The sequence below is a fragment of the Phyllobates terribilis genome, unplaced genomic scaffold (genome assembly GCF_046119375.1).
Source record: "Phyllobates terribilis strain yellow unplaced genomic scaffold, ASM4611937v1 Scaffold_11__3_contigs__length_659146591, whole genome shotgun sequence".
Taxonomy (NCBI): Eukaryota; Metazoa; Chordata; class Amphibia; order Anura; family Dendrobatidae; genus Phyllobates; species Phyllobates terribilis.
The window spans coordinates 293,545,649-293,561,251 of record NW_027362771.1 but is presented as its reverse complement, the minus strand read 5'-3'; the positions used below and the strand labels follow the sequence as shown (position 1 = coordinate 293,561,251).

At 43.9% G+C, this 15,603-nt stretch overlaps 1 protein-coding gene across 1 annotated transcript in view; it reads left to right on the top strand.

Moving 5' to 3' along the window:
* The window catches only part of TAF3 (TATA-box binding protein associated factor 3), a 138,085-nt gene that overhangs the window by 110,890 nt on the left and 11,592 nt on the right, over positions 1 to 15,603 (top strand). The window contains exons 4-5 of the mRNA XM_073652439.1: positions 3,499 to 3,584; positions 12,299 to 12,551. Coding sequence (XP_073508540.1) covers positions 3,499 to 3,584; positions 12,299 to 12,551 — 339 coding nt within the window. The remainder of the gene's footprint in view (positions 1 to 3,498; positions 3,585 to 12,298; positions 12,552 to 15,603) is intronic.

Here is a 15,603-nt window from a genome sequence, read left to right as displayed (position 1 = left end):
CTGCTAAAAGAAAACAAAAAAAAAAAGCCCTGGCATGGAAGTGCAGAATGTGATAAATGAAAATGACAGTCAAGCCAAGCAATGATTGAATCTTAATGAAAATGGAGATAACACATTAACACCGCAGCAGCGCTAATGAAAATGTAAATGAGATTTTTGTTTTGTCTAAATGATTACATTGTCTTCTTTTTTTAATATCCTATCTACCACCAGAGGGGCAGTCTGTGCCCTGCTGAGCCGATCTTGCATGCTCTGACGGTGCACGCAGCCCGTGTGCTCCTCGCTGTGGCACTGACGAGCGAATGATGGGAGCCGTCTGCTGCGTATATGTCTGATAGTGTACCATAAGCTAACAGCAGGGTATTGGGTAATGATGCTCGCTTGTATAGGTGTACTCTATCCTATATTGGCTTCCTACTAGCTGGTTATCAATAAACAGGAGGTTTGGGGCAGACTGGGTTTTCACTGCACAACTGCGGCCATTAAACGACCATTTGTTGACTATAGGTAAGCCATTCGGTGGTAATTTTAAGGGAACTTGTCTGCAAGTATTTGCTCATTATTTGAAAGCAGCATAAAGTTGGAGCAGAGCCCCTGATTCCAGTAATGTATCACTTACTGTACTGTTTGCTGTCATTTTGATACAATCTCTGTTTTGTCTGCTGCCGGTCAAAGAGTTCTCTAAATTCTGAGATGTGTATAACCCCGCCTCCTCCACCAATTGGCTGCTTTCTGCCTATGCACAGCTTACACAGAAAGCTGTTAAAAAAAATCAACCAACAGACAAGCTTTTTGGTTGTTGACTTATCTAAATGGGCTTATGTAAATTGACCCTAAGTGTCTCTTCTGACAAAGAGGAGATTTCCAGTTTTCTGTAAATAAAGCAAAATAATTCCATAGTAAAAAGATACGATAATTAAATTTTTATATACACGTGTGTGTTTATATATACATATGTTTATCAAGAATAAATGTGATGATTGTTTGTGGGGGAAACAATTATATCCACCGAAAATCAGCCTTAACCCATCTTTCGGAGCAAAAAATAATATAAAAATCTGTCTAATTTTGGAAGGAAACACTGTAATGTATTTACGGAATACTTTCTGTGGAATTTCTGCAGCAGATACAATCCATCTAGAGCAGGGAAACTCAAATACACAGAGGGCCAAAATGAAAAATGAAAGTTGCGGGCCAACCAGTATACAGTATAATGGGTCCCACATAGTCTTCCATACAGAATAATGGGCTCCATATAGTCCTCTATACAGTATAATGGGCCCCACATAGACCTCCATACTGAATAATGGGCCCCACATAATCCTCCATACAGAATAATGGGCCCCACATAATCCTCCATACAGAATAATGGGCCCACATAGTCCTCCATACAGAATAATGGGCCCCACATAATCCTCCATACAGAATAATGGGCCCATATAGTCCTCCATACAGAATAATGGGCCCCACATAGTCCTCCATACAAAATAATGGGCTCCACATAGTCCTCTATACAGTATAATGGGCCCCACATACACCTCCAAACAGAATAATGGGCCCCACATAATCCTCCATACAGAATAATGGGCTCCACATAGTCCTCCATACAGAATAATGGGCCCCACATAGTCCTCCATACAAAATAATGAGCCCCACATAGTCCTCCATACAGAGCAATGGGCCCCACATAGACCTCCATACAGAATAATGGGCCCCACATAGTCCTCCATACAGAATAATGGGCCCCACATAGTCCTCCATACAGAATAATGGGCCCCACATAATCCTCCATGCAGAATAATGGGCCCCACATAGTCCTCCATGCAGAATAATGGGCCCATATAGTCCTCCATACAGAATAATGGGCTCCACATAGTCCTCTATACAGTATAATGGGCCCCACATAGACCTCCAAACAGAATAATGGGCCCCACATAATCCTCCATACAGAATAATGGGCTCCACATAGTCCTCCATACAGAATAATGGGCCCCACATAGTCCTCCATACAGAATAATTGGCCCCACATAATCCTCCATACAGAATAATTGGCCCCATATAGTCCTCCATACAGAATAATGGGCCCCACATAGTCCTCCATACAGAATAATGGGCCCCACATAGTCCTCCATACAGAATAATGGGCCCATATAGTCCTCTATACAGAATAATGGGCCCCATATAGTCCTCTATACAGAATAATGGGCCCCACATAGTCCTCCATACAGAATAATGGGCCCCACATAGTCCTCCATACAGAATAATGGGCCCCACATAGTCCTCCATACAGAATAATGGGCCCCACATAGTCCTCCATACAGAATAATGGGCCCCACATAGTCCTTCATACAGAATAATGGGCCCATATAGTCCTCTATACAGAATAATGGGCCCCACATAGCCCTCCATACAGAATAATGGGCCCCACATAGTCCTCCATACAGAATAATGGGCTCCACATAGTCCTCCATACAGTATAATGGGCCCCCCATAATCCTCCATACAGAATAATGGGCTCCACATAGTCCTCCATACAGAATAATGGGCTCCACATAGTCCTCCATACAGAATAATGGGCCCCACATAGTCCTCCATACAGAATAATGGGCCCCACATAGTCCTCCATACAGAATAATGGGCCCCACATAGTCCTCTATACAGAATAATGGGCCCCACATAGTCCTCTATACAGAATAATGGGCCCACATAGTCCTCTATACAGAATAATGGGCCCCACATAGCCCTCCATACAGAATAATGGACCCCACATAGTCCTCCATACAGAATAATGGGCCCCACATAGTCCTCCATACAGAATAATGGGCCCCACATAGACCTCCTTACAGAATAATGGGCCCCACATAGTCCTCCATACAGAATAATGGGCCCCACATAGACCTCCATACAGAATAATGGGCCCCACATAGTCCTCCATACAGAATAATGGGCCCCACATAGTCCTCCATACAGAATAATGGGCTCCACATAGTCCTCCATACAGAATAATGGGCCCCACATAGACCTCCATACAGAATAATGGGCCCCACATAGTCCTCCATACAGAGCAATGGGCCCCACATGGTCCTCCATACAGAGCAATGGGCCCCACATGGTCCTCCATACAGAGCAATGGGCCCCACATGGTCCTCCATACAGAGCAATGGGCCCCACATAGTCCTCCATACAGAGCAATGGGCCCCACATAGACCTCCATACAGAATAATGGGCCCATATATGAGTGGTGATTTTGGTGTCGAGGGCCAAATAAAACCACCCTGCGTGCCAGAGTTTGACATGTATGATCTAGACACTCCTTTAAAGGAGATAGATTGGCAATTTATATTTAATGCTACAGTATCACAGAAAATGAATGCTTGTAAAAATATTCTCACCCTCCGGAGCACCGTCGCTAATCTGTTTCCCATTAGGGGAAAAAAAATGTGTTTTTTGTGTGTGTAACTAACTTCATTTCTTCTGAACAAAACCTTTATATTTTAGCAGGCCAAAGTGGAATTATCTGTTCCTGCCCCTTCACCTGTGATTCCCCGACTGACACTGAGGGTTGGTGCAGGCCAAGATACTATGTAAGTAATGACAGGTGACAATGGAACAACTGATGTTCTTTTCCAGTTTGTCCTCCAAAAGCGATATTATTTCTGTGATGAACATTGTAGCTTAAAATATTATAATTTAAAGATCTTGTCATAAGAAAATGGCATATTGTTTTTAATCAGGTTTTTTGCGCTAAATTAATAATTAGAAACTTGGTAAATCTTACAATTTGTGCATTTGACCTTCACTGCACTTAGTCTCTTAATTTCCTGTTGTTTGAGGAAATGCACATGTACATTAGCCACAATAGACCTATTCTGACCCTATTATTGTATTGAAGCATGTAATGAGCGTGTGCAAGGTCATTGTGAAGGGAGGGGGAGATGTGACTTCACCTATTGTGATTGGTGAATCATGTGTTATAGGTATAAAGGGGTTACCTGTCATTTATAAATGTTACGGCTCTTGGAAAATGATGGCGCAAATCTCCCCAAATTTTTTTTGCAAACGTCCGAATTTTTTTTTCGACATTAAAATAGAAAACTAAGCAAGTTTGGGATTCTATATATTTGTACTGACCTGGAAAATGTGATTTTTACTACAGAATGAATACTGTAAAAACATCCCCATACCCCTACAAAAAAAAAATCCGAATTGCACTTATTTTTTTCACAATTTTACTGCACTTGGAATTTAGTTTTCCCTGTTCCCAGGAGATTATGTGGTAAAATTAATGGTGTCATTCAAAATCACAGCTTGTCCTGCAAAAAAACCAACCTCTCATACGGCTTTTGGCTCTTGGAAGAAGGGGAGGAAAAAATGAAAGCGCAAAAATTAAAAATTGCCGGCTTTTCAGGCGTTAGTGTTTTTCCCATCTCCACAAGTTGAAGACAACTTGCTTATCCCTAGAACGGGGCTGTGATATGCCCTATTGGATTGGTGTGGTGACTGCCCATACTCGCCACCACTCCATTTGTTGTCTACGAGAGTGCTGGGGGTAGGCAAGCGCTACACTGGCTATATCCGGCAGTCCCATAGACAATGAATGGAGTAATCAGGAAGTTGTCACATACTTGCCATATACTTTTTGATCCGAAGTCTCCAGTTTTCTTGAGAACAAGTTATGGTCCTGACTACCTGATTACCGCTTTACACGTTGCCGTTTACAATGGCCGCATTTGCCGACATACCAATTCTACAGCTGCCAAATAAGTATTTCAGGGAAATTTACTGGATTCAATTCTAATGCAATTAGACCTCATTTGGTTCCCTAAATAAATAAAAGGTCAGTCTGCAAATTAAGCTTATCTCCGGCCACAGCTTCCATAAATTGTGTTTTAATGTTTTTTCACAGATCTTATCCATAATGGGTTAGGTGGTGTTAGTTCATTTGGATTTAAAATATTTAAGACTGCTTCTTAATGTATTATTTGAACAGTGCATTACGGCATTTTCTCTGCAGTGTTATCAAGTCCCTGATCACTAATTGAGTTAATGCCACTAGGTGCTTAAGATATGGCATGTACCGGACACTGAGGTCCTCCATTGGGGGCGCAAATGCCTTGTACACCTATTGTACATTAGCATTCACATCACTAGGCTGTTCTCTACGTCACTTACCCAAAATCTAGAAATATATAACCAGCCATTGTGTATCGAGTTTAATTGTAGCAGATTGTCAGAACACATTGGGTTAAATGGCTTGTTCGGAATATTTTATTTTTTTTTAATTGAAATGGGCTGAGAGCAGATGATAAAATGACAAAATAACTTCTGCTTGCCCAGCCCTTCCATTCCTGTGCCTGTGCATTGGCCTTCTCTCCACTCCTTTGTAAGGATAGATTCCCATATTCATTGCTCTCCACTGAGCGAGAAGTCAGGGTTTCTGTGGGACTCCCCAATGGAGCCATTCACTTCAGTGAAGCCAAGGAGTCACTTTGCCAGGATGGAGGCCAAACATTGCCCAGTGTTCACCTCTTTCAGATATGCACAGAAACATAGCAAATATCTACCCAGCATTTCAGTCCCGCTAAGTACTCCATTTTTTTGATTTTTATTTTATGTTGCACCCTCGGGCCACTAAGAAGGCATTGGCTAGAAGTGGACAACCCTTTTAAAGGGAACCTGTCATGTAAAAAATCAACAGTATTAACCTGCAGATATGGGGTTAATTTGAAGCAGCTGTGTGGCCGCCACACTGAGAACCCCACTGCCAGGAGAAAATTAACTTTTTTTTTTCCCTGGTCACCCTCCGGCTTTCAGTCATAGAGGAGCAGCTTCAGTCACTGCTCAGTACACAGTGAGCAGCGACTGTAACCTGCCCTGGCCATGACTCACTGACTGACAGCCAGCTCAACATTAGAGCCAGCTGTCAATCAGTGCTGGGGCGTGGTTAGAGTTGCCGCTCCTCTATGACTGAAAGCCCAAGGCTGCTGGGAGTAATAAAGTTAATTTCCTCCTGGCAGCGGGGCTTTAAGTGGGGCAGCCATACGGCTTCAGAACTTGATTAACCTGACAATTAACCCCATTAACAACAGGCTCTCTGAAAGCTCAACCATTGCTGATTCGCTGCAATTTTTATGTGACTTGTGGGCTCAGCCAGCCTACAACCTTAGCCTTGATAAACCAGTCTTATGTATTCCTAGACTAAATGTATATGACTCTGTCACAATATTCAGAGTAGTAAAACGGGCAGTGAATTGACAGTAGAGGCTTACGCTTGTAGAAAAGTACAGGCTTGGGTGCTTATTTTTTATTTTATCAGATGGGTAAAATTTTCTAAAGTAAAAATGTTGTTATTATTATTACTGCTGTTACGGTTACTATTAGTACTACTATTTTACTAGAGTTACGGTTACCACTGTTCGTGTAGGTTGGTGACATAATGAGCTGTATGTTTTGAACAAGTAACTCTTTACTATGCATTACTGTGAGCTTCTCCATTCTTCGCTCTCGCCTGGGTATTCAGATGGCAGCCACTACAATGTTTACATGCAGGAAAATAAAAGAGTAGGGATCAGGAGACTACCCTCTATGGTCACATCCAAATTGCCTTTGCCCTTAACCTTGGCTCTTTTAGTGTGTTTGGGCAAGGATGGGTGGCTTCCTATTGACTTGTCAAGCTGTTGGTTTGCATTCCAGTCCAAGCATTTCATGACCTAGTCCATTCAATCCACTGTTATGTGGTGGGGAAACAGGTAAAGGAATCCTGCTGAAAATCCCTCCTTCTGCACGTTTTTATGAATGAGGCCAGTGTGTGCAGCAGTTAGGGCAGCGTGACCAAATCCCCCAGAAAACGTAATGCTAGCAGCATGGGGCTATTGTGGGACGCAGCTGTGGGCGGTGTTGGTTACTCCGATGGAGATTGCTCATTCAACAGAAGCCCATGAAGGAGAACCAGAAGTGGAATGAATTCAAGAGGAAGAAATGATACTGCCGGAGAAGAACGTGGGAGCGCAGACCGCTGTATGGGGAGCGGCGCACAATGGATTGCTGGCACTGACTGTCTGTGTTTATTGCTACACTAATGGGCCTCCAAATTATTTTACAATGTGGAATTTAGTGGTTTATTACTTAGAAATGAAAACTGTTAACAGCTGGAGAGCCGCATTAAAGACTGCTGAGTGACTATATAAAGCGAAAATGGTAGCCGTGTGCGCGCATGGCACCAGAACGCAGATTAACCCATTAGGTCAGAGGCCTTTATAAATGGCTAGGAATCTGAAGGCTTAATAGCAAGTGGACTTAAGAGGAAAGATTTGGATGAAATCTCTGATTTCTCTTTTGGACTTTATGATAAATGCATCAATAGGAAACAGTCTGCAGCAGGTAGCCGTCAGCTGGAGGCATTTTTGTCTTTACTGGCTACAAAGCCACAGAGATTATTAATGTAGCCTTCTCCAGAAAGCAAGCGCCACAGGAATGGAAATCTAATTACTGCAAATAAACGGGCTGTCTAATAACGGTGACTGTGAATGCCTTCCTAAGATGACAGATCGCAGGCATGTGCTCATCCCCTGCCATATTTCACATGCAAGGCTCTGGGGAGAAAGTAAAGTGTTAGGCGCACAGCAGATTTCGGGTCTTCTCCCAGCCTGTAGTTGTTGTTGTTATTATTATTTATTATTGATGGTTTTTGTTATCTATCCGCTGGTAAAGTGGTATATGTGACCGTCCCATATAGATATTTTTAGTTTTATTTCATGGATTTGTCTCTTTTCCTCCATCTCTCTCTTCATCCATCCCTCGCGCTTTCATTTTCCCCCATCCCTCGCACTTTCTTTTTCCCCCATCCCTCGCGCTTTCTTTTTTCCCCCCATCCCTCGCGCTTCCCCCCCATCCCTCGTGCTTTCTTTTTCCCCCATCCCTCGCGCTTTCTTTTTCCCCCCTTCCCTCATGCTTTCTCCCCCCCATCCCTCGTGCTTTCTCCCCCCCCCATCCCTCGTGCTTTCTTCCCCCCCCCATCCCTCGCACTTTCTTTTTCCCCCATCCCTCGCGCTTTCTTTTCCCCCATCCCTCGCGCTTTCTTTTTCCCCCATCCCTCGCGCTTTCTTTTTTTCCCCCATCCCTCGCGCTTTCTTTTTCCCCCATCCCTCGCGCTTTCTTTTTCCTCCATCCCTCGCGCTTTCTTTTTCCCCCATCCCTCGCGCTTTCTTTTTCCCCCCTTCCCTCATGCTTTCTCCCCCCCATCCCTCGTGCTTTCTCCCCCCCCCATCCCTCGTGCTTTCTCCCCCCCCCCATCCCTCGCACTTTCTTTTTCCCCCATCCCTCGCGCTTTCTTTTCCCCCATCCCTCGCGCTTTCTTTTCCCCCATCCCTCGCGCTTTCTTTTTCCCCCATCCCTCGCGCTTTCTTTTTTTCCCCCATCCCTCGCGCTTCCCCCCATCCCTCGCGCTTTCTTTTTCCTCCATCCCTCGCGCTTTCTTTTTCCCCCATCCCTCGCGCTTTCTTTTTCCCCCATCCCTCGCGCTTTCTTTTTCCTCCATCCCTCGCGCTTTCTTTTTCCCCCATCCCTCGCACTTTCTTTTTCCTCCATCCCTCACGCTTTCTTTTTCCCCCCATCCCTCGCGCTTTCTTTTTCCCCCCATCCCTCGCGCTTTCTTTTTCCCCCATCCCTCGCGCTTTCTTTTTCCCCCATCCCTCGCGCTTTCTTTTTCCCCCATCCCTCGCGCTTTCTTTTTCCCCCATCCCTCGCGCTTTCTTTTTCCCCCATCCCTCGCGCTTTTTTTCCCCCATCCCTCGCGCTTTCTTTTTCGCCCATCCCTCACGCTTTCTTTTTCCCCCCATCCCTCGTGCTTTCTTTTCCCCCCATCCCTCGTGCTTTCTTTTTTCCTTAGTTTTATTTTTATCTCCCTTAATTGTTCACTTCTGTACTATGAATTTAAAAAAAAAAAATCTGACTTCAGGATTTACACCTATAGGGTATTGGGAGCACTTTATCAGCCTCCTAAGGCATCATTAGGGGCTGTTAGGAGGCTGATAAGGTTCTCCGAATACCCTCTACGTGTAAATCCTGATGTCCGTTCCCTTTAAACCTGGTTCGTCCATTCATATGCCGCCACAACCACCAGTGTCATTTTCTATCTGTGTGTGTGGATTCTAAGGCTGAGTTACCTATAAATCCTTCTTTATTGCACATCGGGTGCTGAGGTTATCTATTCTATGTGTAATGGATCTATATTCTACCACCGAGCACCAGAAATTTCTCCTGAATGCCTAGAATAACTACTGAAAAGAAGAACAAAAATCTAAGTGAATCCTTATTTTTCTACATGATAAACGAAACGCCATGGGAAATCTCTTCCAAACTGGAAGCATTGGTTCCGTCTGTATTTTATTTGGGGACCATACATGTCCATAATTCTAGTATAAAGAAATCAGCTGAATTCACTGTAAACTAATGAAAATTACAGTCAAAATAATCTGTATAAGTTTATCCAGCTTCAAAAAAATCACAGCCGCCTTATATTTTTTTACAGACAGGGCAAAGAAGTGTCCTATTTTTACGGAGTGTCCTGGAATTTCTGGCCGGTTTGCACCCCTGCTGCCATCATGCATGTCAGCGTTTGTGTCTTGATCACCCGACTATCTGTTCAGCTGCAGTGGGGTTTTGATGGATCAGGAGAACACTAAGGACGGCACACTTGGAGTCATAGGGCAGGAAAGCTGGTGTAAACTATAGTTGACACTAAGGAAGAGAGCAGGAAGCGTTGTAACTGCTGGGGTTCCACTGTTTAGGAATTTGTTTTGCTGCCAGCCAGAGATCTCTTCTGAGGAAGGAAGTATTGAATTAGCAAATATTTGTAATGTCTTTAATGTAAGAAGCTGAAAGACTTAGACACCCCTTCATCTTCAAGATAAAAGTTATCAGCACTAAATGGGCCTCTATTAATGTTCATTTGAGTAGTTCCCACATGTCAACTTAAAGACTCCAGTGTATTCAGGAATTTATTTTTAGGTCTGATCAGTATATTTTAATACATTTCCAAGCATGTATAATGTGAGGTTTGATTTTTATGGAGAAAATTCTTATTACCTGGACCCTAAGTGGTTAATCTGTTTTGTACTTTGGACACGTGCACTATAGGGGATAGGAATCTTCTGTGCTCACATTTCTATGGGTGACGTACATATATACATGGATTTCTACTATCCTACCCCACGCTGCTTGGTACAGTGCTATCAGACTGAATCCTGTAGTGGAGTTACATATTGTGCACATCATTCCATTTTATTTTTATTTTTTTGTGGGTGGGGGTACAGCTTAACAAAAACTTAACGACTTAATAAATTGGTACGTTAGTTTTCATACTGAAAAAAAATCTGCCATCAGTGAGCCTGTATATCTGTAATGCTACCTGCAGCTGAACCTTTATTAAGAATTCGTTTAATGAAAGGTCAGACGAAGCCTTCAGACTCCACATGGCACTGCCTTGAAGGGAATTTGATTTTCTGATATTTTAATTTATATATACAGTGATAGAAAATATGAAAAATGAAATGATAATTTTCCACATTTTTCACTGATACACTAGTGAGAGCAGCCACTCGCATTTGCCTACTGAAGCAACAGTAATGCTGCCTAGTAAATGTACAGCCGGCGCCGCTCCCAGTACTCTGGCGTCACTCCTCACCCACCCTTCTGGGTGTTTGCAAAAGGAAGGTGAAGGGTAACATTTGGGATCACAGTGCGGAGCCATTTTGTTGGCGACTATGATGTCATACACACAGGTGGACAGCATTTTTACTAGAATCACTGGTGGATAGTGGCGTGCAGAAAGGCACACACAGCTGCTTGGGGACCGTGGCGGTGTATTCATTCATTCCAGTCCTACCTTACTCACTGCTGGATAAATACACTGCTGTGGCCCTTGTCCGCTCCCGGGTGCCTCACTGAACTGTGCCAATATACACTGCTGTGGCCCTTGTCAGCTCCCGGGTGCCTCACTGAACTATGCCAATATACACTGCTGTGGCCCTTGTCAGCTCCCGGGTGCCTCGCTGAACTATGCCAATATACACTGCTGTGGCCCTTGTCAGCTCCCGGGTGCCTCACTGAACTATGCCAATATACACTGCTGTGGCCCTTGTCAGCTCCCGGGTGCCTCGCTGAACTGCGCCAATATACATTGCTGTGGCCCTTTTCAGCTCCCGGGTGCCTCGCTGAACTGCGCCAATATACATTGCTGTGGCCCTTTTCAGCTCCCGGGTGCCTCGCTGAACTGCGCCAATATACACTGCTGCGACCCTTTTCAGCTCCCGGGTGCCTCGCTGAACTGCGCCAATATACACTGCTGCGGCCCTTTTTAGATCCTGGGTGCCTCGCTGAACTGCGCCAATATACACTGCCGCGGCCCTTTTCAGCTCCCGGGTGCCTCGCTGAACTGCGCCAATATACACTGCCGCGTCCCTTTTCAGCTCCCGGGTGCCTCGCTGAACTGCACCAATATACACTGCTGAGGCCCTTGTTGGATCCTGGGTGCCTCGCTGAACTGCGCCAATATACACTGCTGCGGCCCTTTTTAGATCCTGGGTGCCTCGCTGAACTGCGCCAATATACACTGCCGCGGCCCTTTTCAGCTCCCGGATGCCTCGCTGAACTGCACCAATATACACTGCCGCGGCCCTTTTCAGCTCCCGGATGCCTCGCTGAACTGCACCAATATACACTGCCTCGGACCTTTTCAGCTCCCGGATGCCTCGCTGAACTGCGCCAATATACACTGCTGTGGCCCTTTTCAGCTCCCGGGTGCCTCGCTGAACTGCACCAATATACACTGCCTCGCTGAACTGCGCCAATATACACTGCTGTGGCCCTTTTCAGCTCCCGGGTGCCTCGCTGAACTGCGCCAATATACACTGCTGTGGCCCATGTCGGCTCCCGGGTGCCTCGCTGAACTGCGCCAATATACACTGCTGCTGCCCTTTTTAGATCCTGGGTGCCTCGCTGAAATGCTCCAATATACACTGCTGCGGCCCTTGTCGGATCTTGGGTGCCTCGCTGAACTGTGCGAATATACACTGCTGCGGCCCTCGTCAGCTCCTAGGTTCCTCGCTGAGCCCATGACTGTAAGAAAATATATATTTCAAGAGTTTATTTTATTTATTTTTTTAAAGATGTAATAAAAAATACATTTTGTTAATTAAAAAAAAGTTCCTCTAAGCATTGTGCTACACACAAACTTAAACAGTTGTAGTCTGTTATTTAGTTGATCATTTTGTGTTTTTTACCCTTCCTCTATTCACAGAGTTATCAGTAAAGTGGTATCTGCTCCAGATGCCAAAGCTGCTCCTCCACCATCCTTGCCTAAATCTCCTCTGCCTGCCCCATCTCCGGCTCCCGCACCAGTTCTCGTCGTCCCACCTCCTGTGCCGGCACCCCCCGCACCAGCAGCAGCATCACCAGCCCCGAATCCAACTCCGCCTGCTCCTGGACCAAATGCTGGCAACTCTAAAACCCCGTATAGAAGTGTTGTCACAGAGACGGTCAGTACTTATGTGGTAAGTGCAATCCCTTTTCCGTACTGTTTTCACAATATTTACGGAGGTCTTGTCTTCATTTCTGTCCTCTTGTGAATTTTTAAGTAGTTTCCATTTGTCAAACATTTTATATGCTGATCCCTTTGGTAAACCTCAATGCTTATTCATATACAATAGTGTTCAAAATAATATCAGTCCAATATGACTAACCAGATTAATCACTGTTTTTAGTATAAATTATATTACCACATATCAAACAATTTACCAGTTGGTGCAGTCGATTCTAAGAAAACCAACAAACTCGGCATTCATGATCTGCAGGTTTTTGAGTCTGTGTATTTGAATAATTAATTGAAAGGGGGTGTGTTCAAAATAATAGCAGTGTGGAGTTCAATTAGTGAGGTCAATCATTCTGTGAAGAAACAGGTGTGAATCAGGTGCCCCATTTAAGGGTGAAGCCAGCACATGAGTCGTTCGAGACATTGTTCAGCGGAACAGTGTACTTTGATTAAAAAGTTGATTGGAGAGGGTAAAACTTATAAAGAAGTGCAGACAATGATAGACTGTTCAGCTAAAATGATCTCCAATGCTTTAAAATGGAAAGCAAAACCAGAGAGACGTGGAAGAAAATGGAAGACAACCATTCGAATGGATCGAAGAATAGCCAGAATGGCAAAGGCTCAGCCAATGATCCGCTCCAGGATGATCACAGACAGTCTCATGTTACCTGTGAGTACTGTGACAGTTAGAAGACGCCTGTGTGAAGCTAATCTCTTAGCAAGGAGTCCCCGCAAAATCCCACTGTTAAAAAAAAAAAAAAAAAAAAAAAAAATGTACTGAAGCGGATACAGTTTGCCAAAGAACACATCAACTGGCCTAAAGAGAAATGGGGAAACATTTTGTGGATTGATGAAAGTAAAATTGTTCTTTTTGGGTCCAAGAGCCGCAGACAGTTAGTCAGACGACCCCCAAACTCTGCATTCAGAGTACACTCTGAAGACAGTGAAGCATGGTGGTGCAAGCATCATGATATGGGCATGTTTCTCTAACTATGGTGCTGGACCTCTTTACTGCATACCAGGGATCATAGACCAGTTTGCATATTTTAAAATACTTGAAGAGGTCATGTTGCCTTATGCTGAAGAGGATATGCCCTTGAAATGGGTGTTTCAACAAGACAACGACACTAAACACATCAGTAAACTAGCAAAATCTTGGTTCTAGTCCAACAAAATGAGGTTATGAAGTGGCCAGCCCAATCCCCGGACCTTAATCCAATAGAACACTTGTGGGGTCACATCAAAACTGCAGTTTGTGAGGCAGAAATTGGTTGACTCTATGCAACTTAGATGTGAAGCAGTTCCAAAAAAACTGTGAGTACACAACTAAATGTTAGGTTAGTGATTCACAGGAATTCTAAATCCTCAAAAAAAAGTATATATTATAAGTTTGTAAAGACAAATGCAGAAACTGCTATTTCTTAGATCTGCCCAACGTTCATTCTTTGTTATTTTCTGTTAAGTAGTTAAACATTATATACATTTCTCTTCATATTTTAAATTAGAAAACAGTTTGCAATGTTCCCAATGCACGGAAATAAAAACTAGTATAAAGATTGTGTGCTTAACTCATGTTTTTGAATACACTGCAATTATTTTGAACACTACTGTATAGAGGTCACCACACAAACAGCGGTTCAGGGTTCTTCTGATGGTTGCAAAAATGGGTGGAGGATTGGGTCCATTATTTTGTACTGAAAAAATATTGATGGTGCCTCTAATCAAGGCATTATGGGAAAGAAGGTCCAAGAAACAGGAATAGTGACATGGAGCAAAAAAAAGTTGTATTGTTGGTCCTTCTTGATCTTCCAGTCTGTCTTCAGTGTTTACCACGTAAAAGCTGCTGATAGAATTGTATAGGTGATGGGGAGGGCAGTAGAAAGACTCCTATGTGAACTGTTATGTAGGTTGCATGACAGAGGAAGCCAAGTATTAATCCCGCAGGCGCAATTTTAAGTATTCTGGGATAGTCCTTTCCCTACTTGGGAACCTCCTCAATGAACCACAAAGGAGAGCTGCTTTAGAGGACACTTTTTCTTCCATGGTATGAATTAAACCCTATGGATGTGTGACGTATTCGCCCAATATGTGGCTTTAACTCAGTGTGCACAAAGCCTAAAAATCACTGAGTGCTCTGTGAATGTGGGTATGAGTGCTATTTGAATTAATTGTTGTTTTCAGCACTTATTTGTGATGCCTTGCCCCCTTGCCGCAGTCCAGCTTGTCGTACGAGCCGTCTCGGCCTTCATCTCCAGTTACGACAGTGGAAATGTTAATTATAGGTGGCAGAGCAGTTTTTAGCTGACTGGATCTGGTCAATTATCCAGTTTGAATGGGACTTGTCTTCTGGTTTTGTTTCACTTGGATTTTCATTCAGAGTGACAGAGATGTCATAAAGTAAATGGAAAGTTACTGAGTAACAACATGTTCTACCCTTGATCTTATCAGCAAGTTGAACTGGAGACTTTGGCTAATAAGTAAGGATGTAATAAAACTAAAAGTCTTACACTCTTGTGCGTCTGTAATTGCTAGGACTGTGGGGTAACTTCTGTACGTCTAGGCTTGACCCTCGCCATCAGGTTACTGTAAAGTAGGTTCACACTGGGTGGACTAATCCAGAGTATCCGCAGCAAAATCTGCATATGTAGAACATGCATCTTGCTGCAGATTTCTTCCCATTACAATCTTCCCATGTGACTCTCCGCAAGGAGAAATGTTACCCCTTGGTCAGACGCCTCTCACCCAGCCAAACCAGATCTCACACTTTATGCTTTGGGGTACCACCCCTCGTAAGTGCAGTGTCTGCAAATTGAGATTTTGGTTTGACTTTAATCCTAAGTCATATGACAAGGCTCGTTAGAGAGTCGATATTGACTTTTAGGATTTCTGCTTCCTATAGGTGGCGCTAGAGTTCTAGTTCTCTTCCTCTCTGAAGAGACAATTTGCATATTTCCCATTACAATGAAAGGACTGAAACCTGCAGTAAAAAAAAAACGAAATGGATATGGTCATGC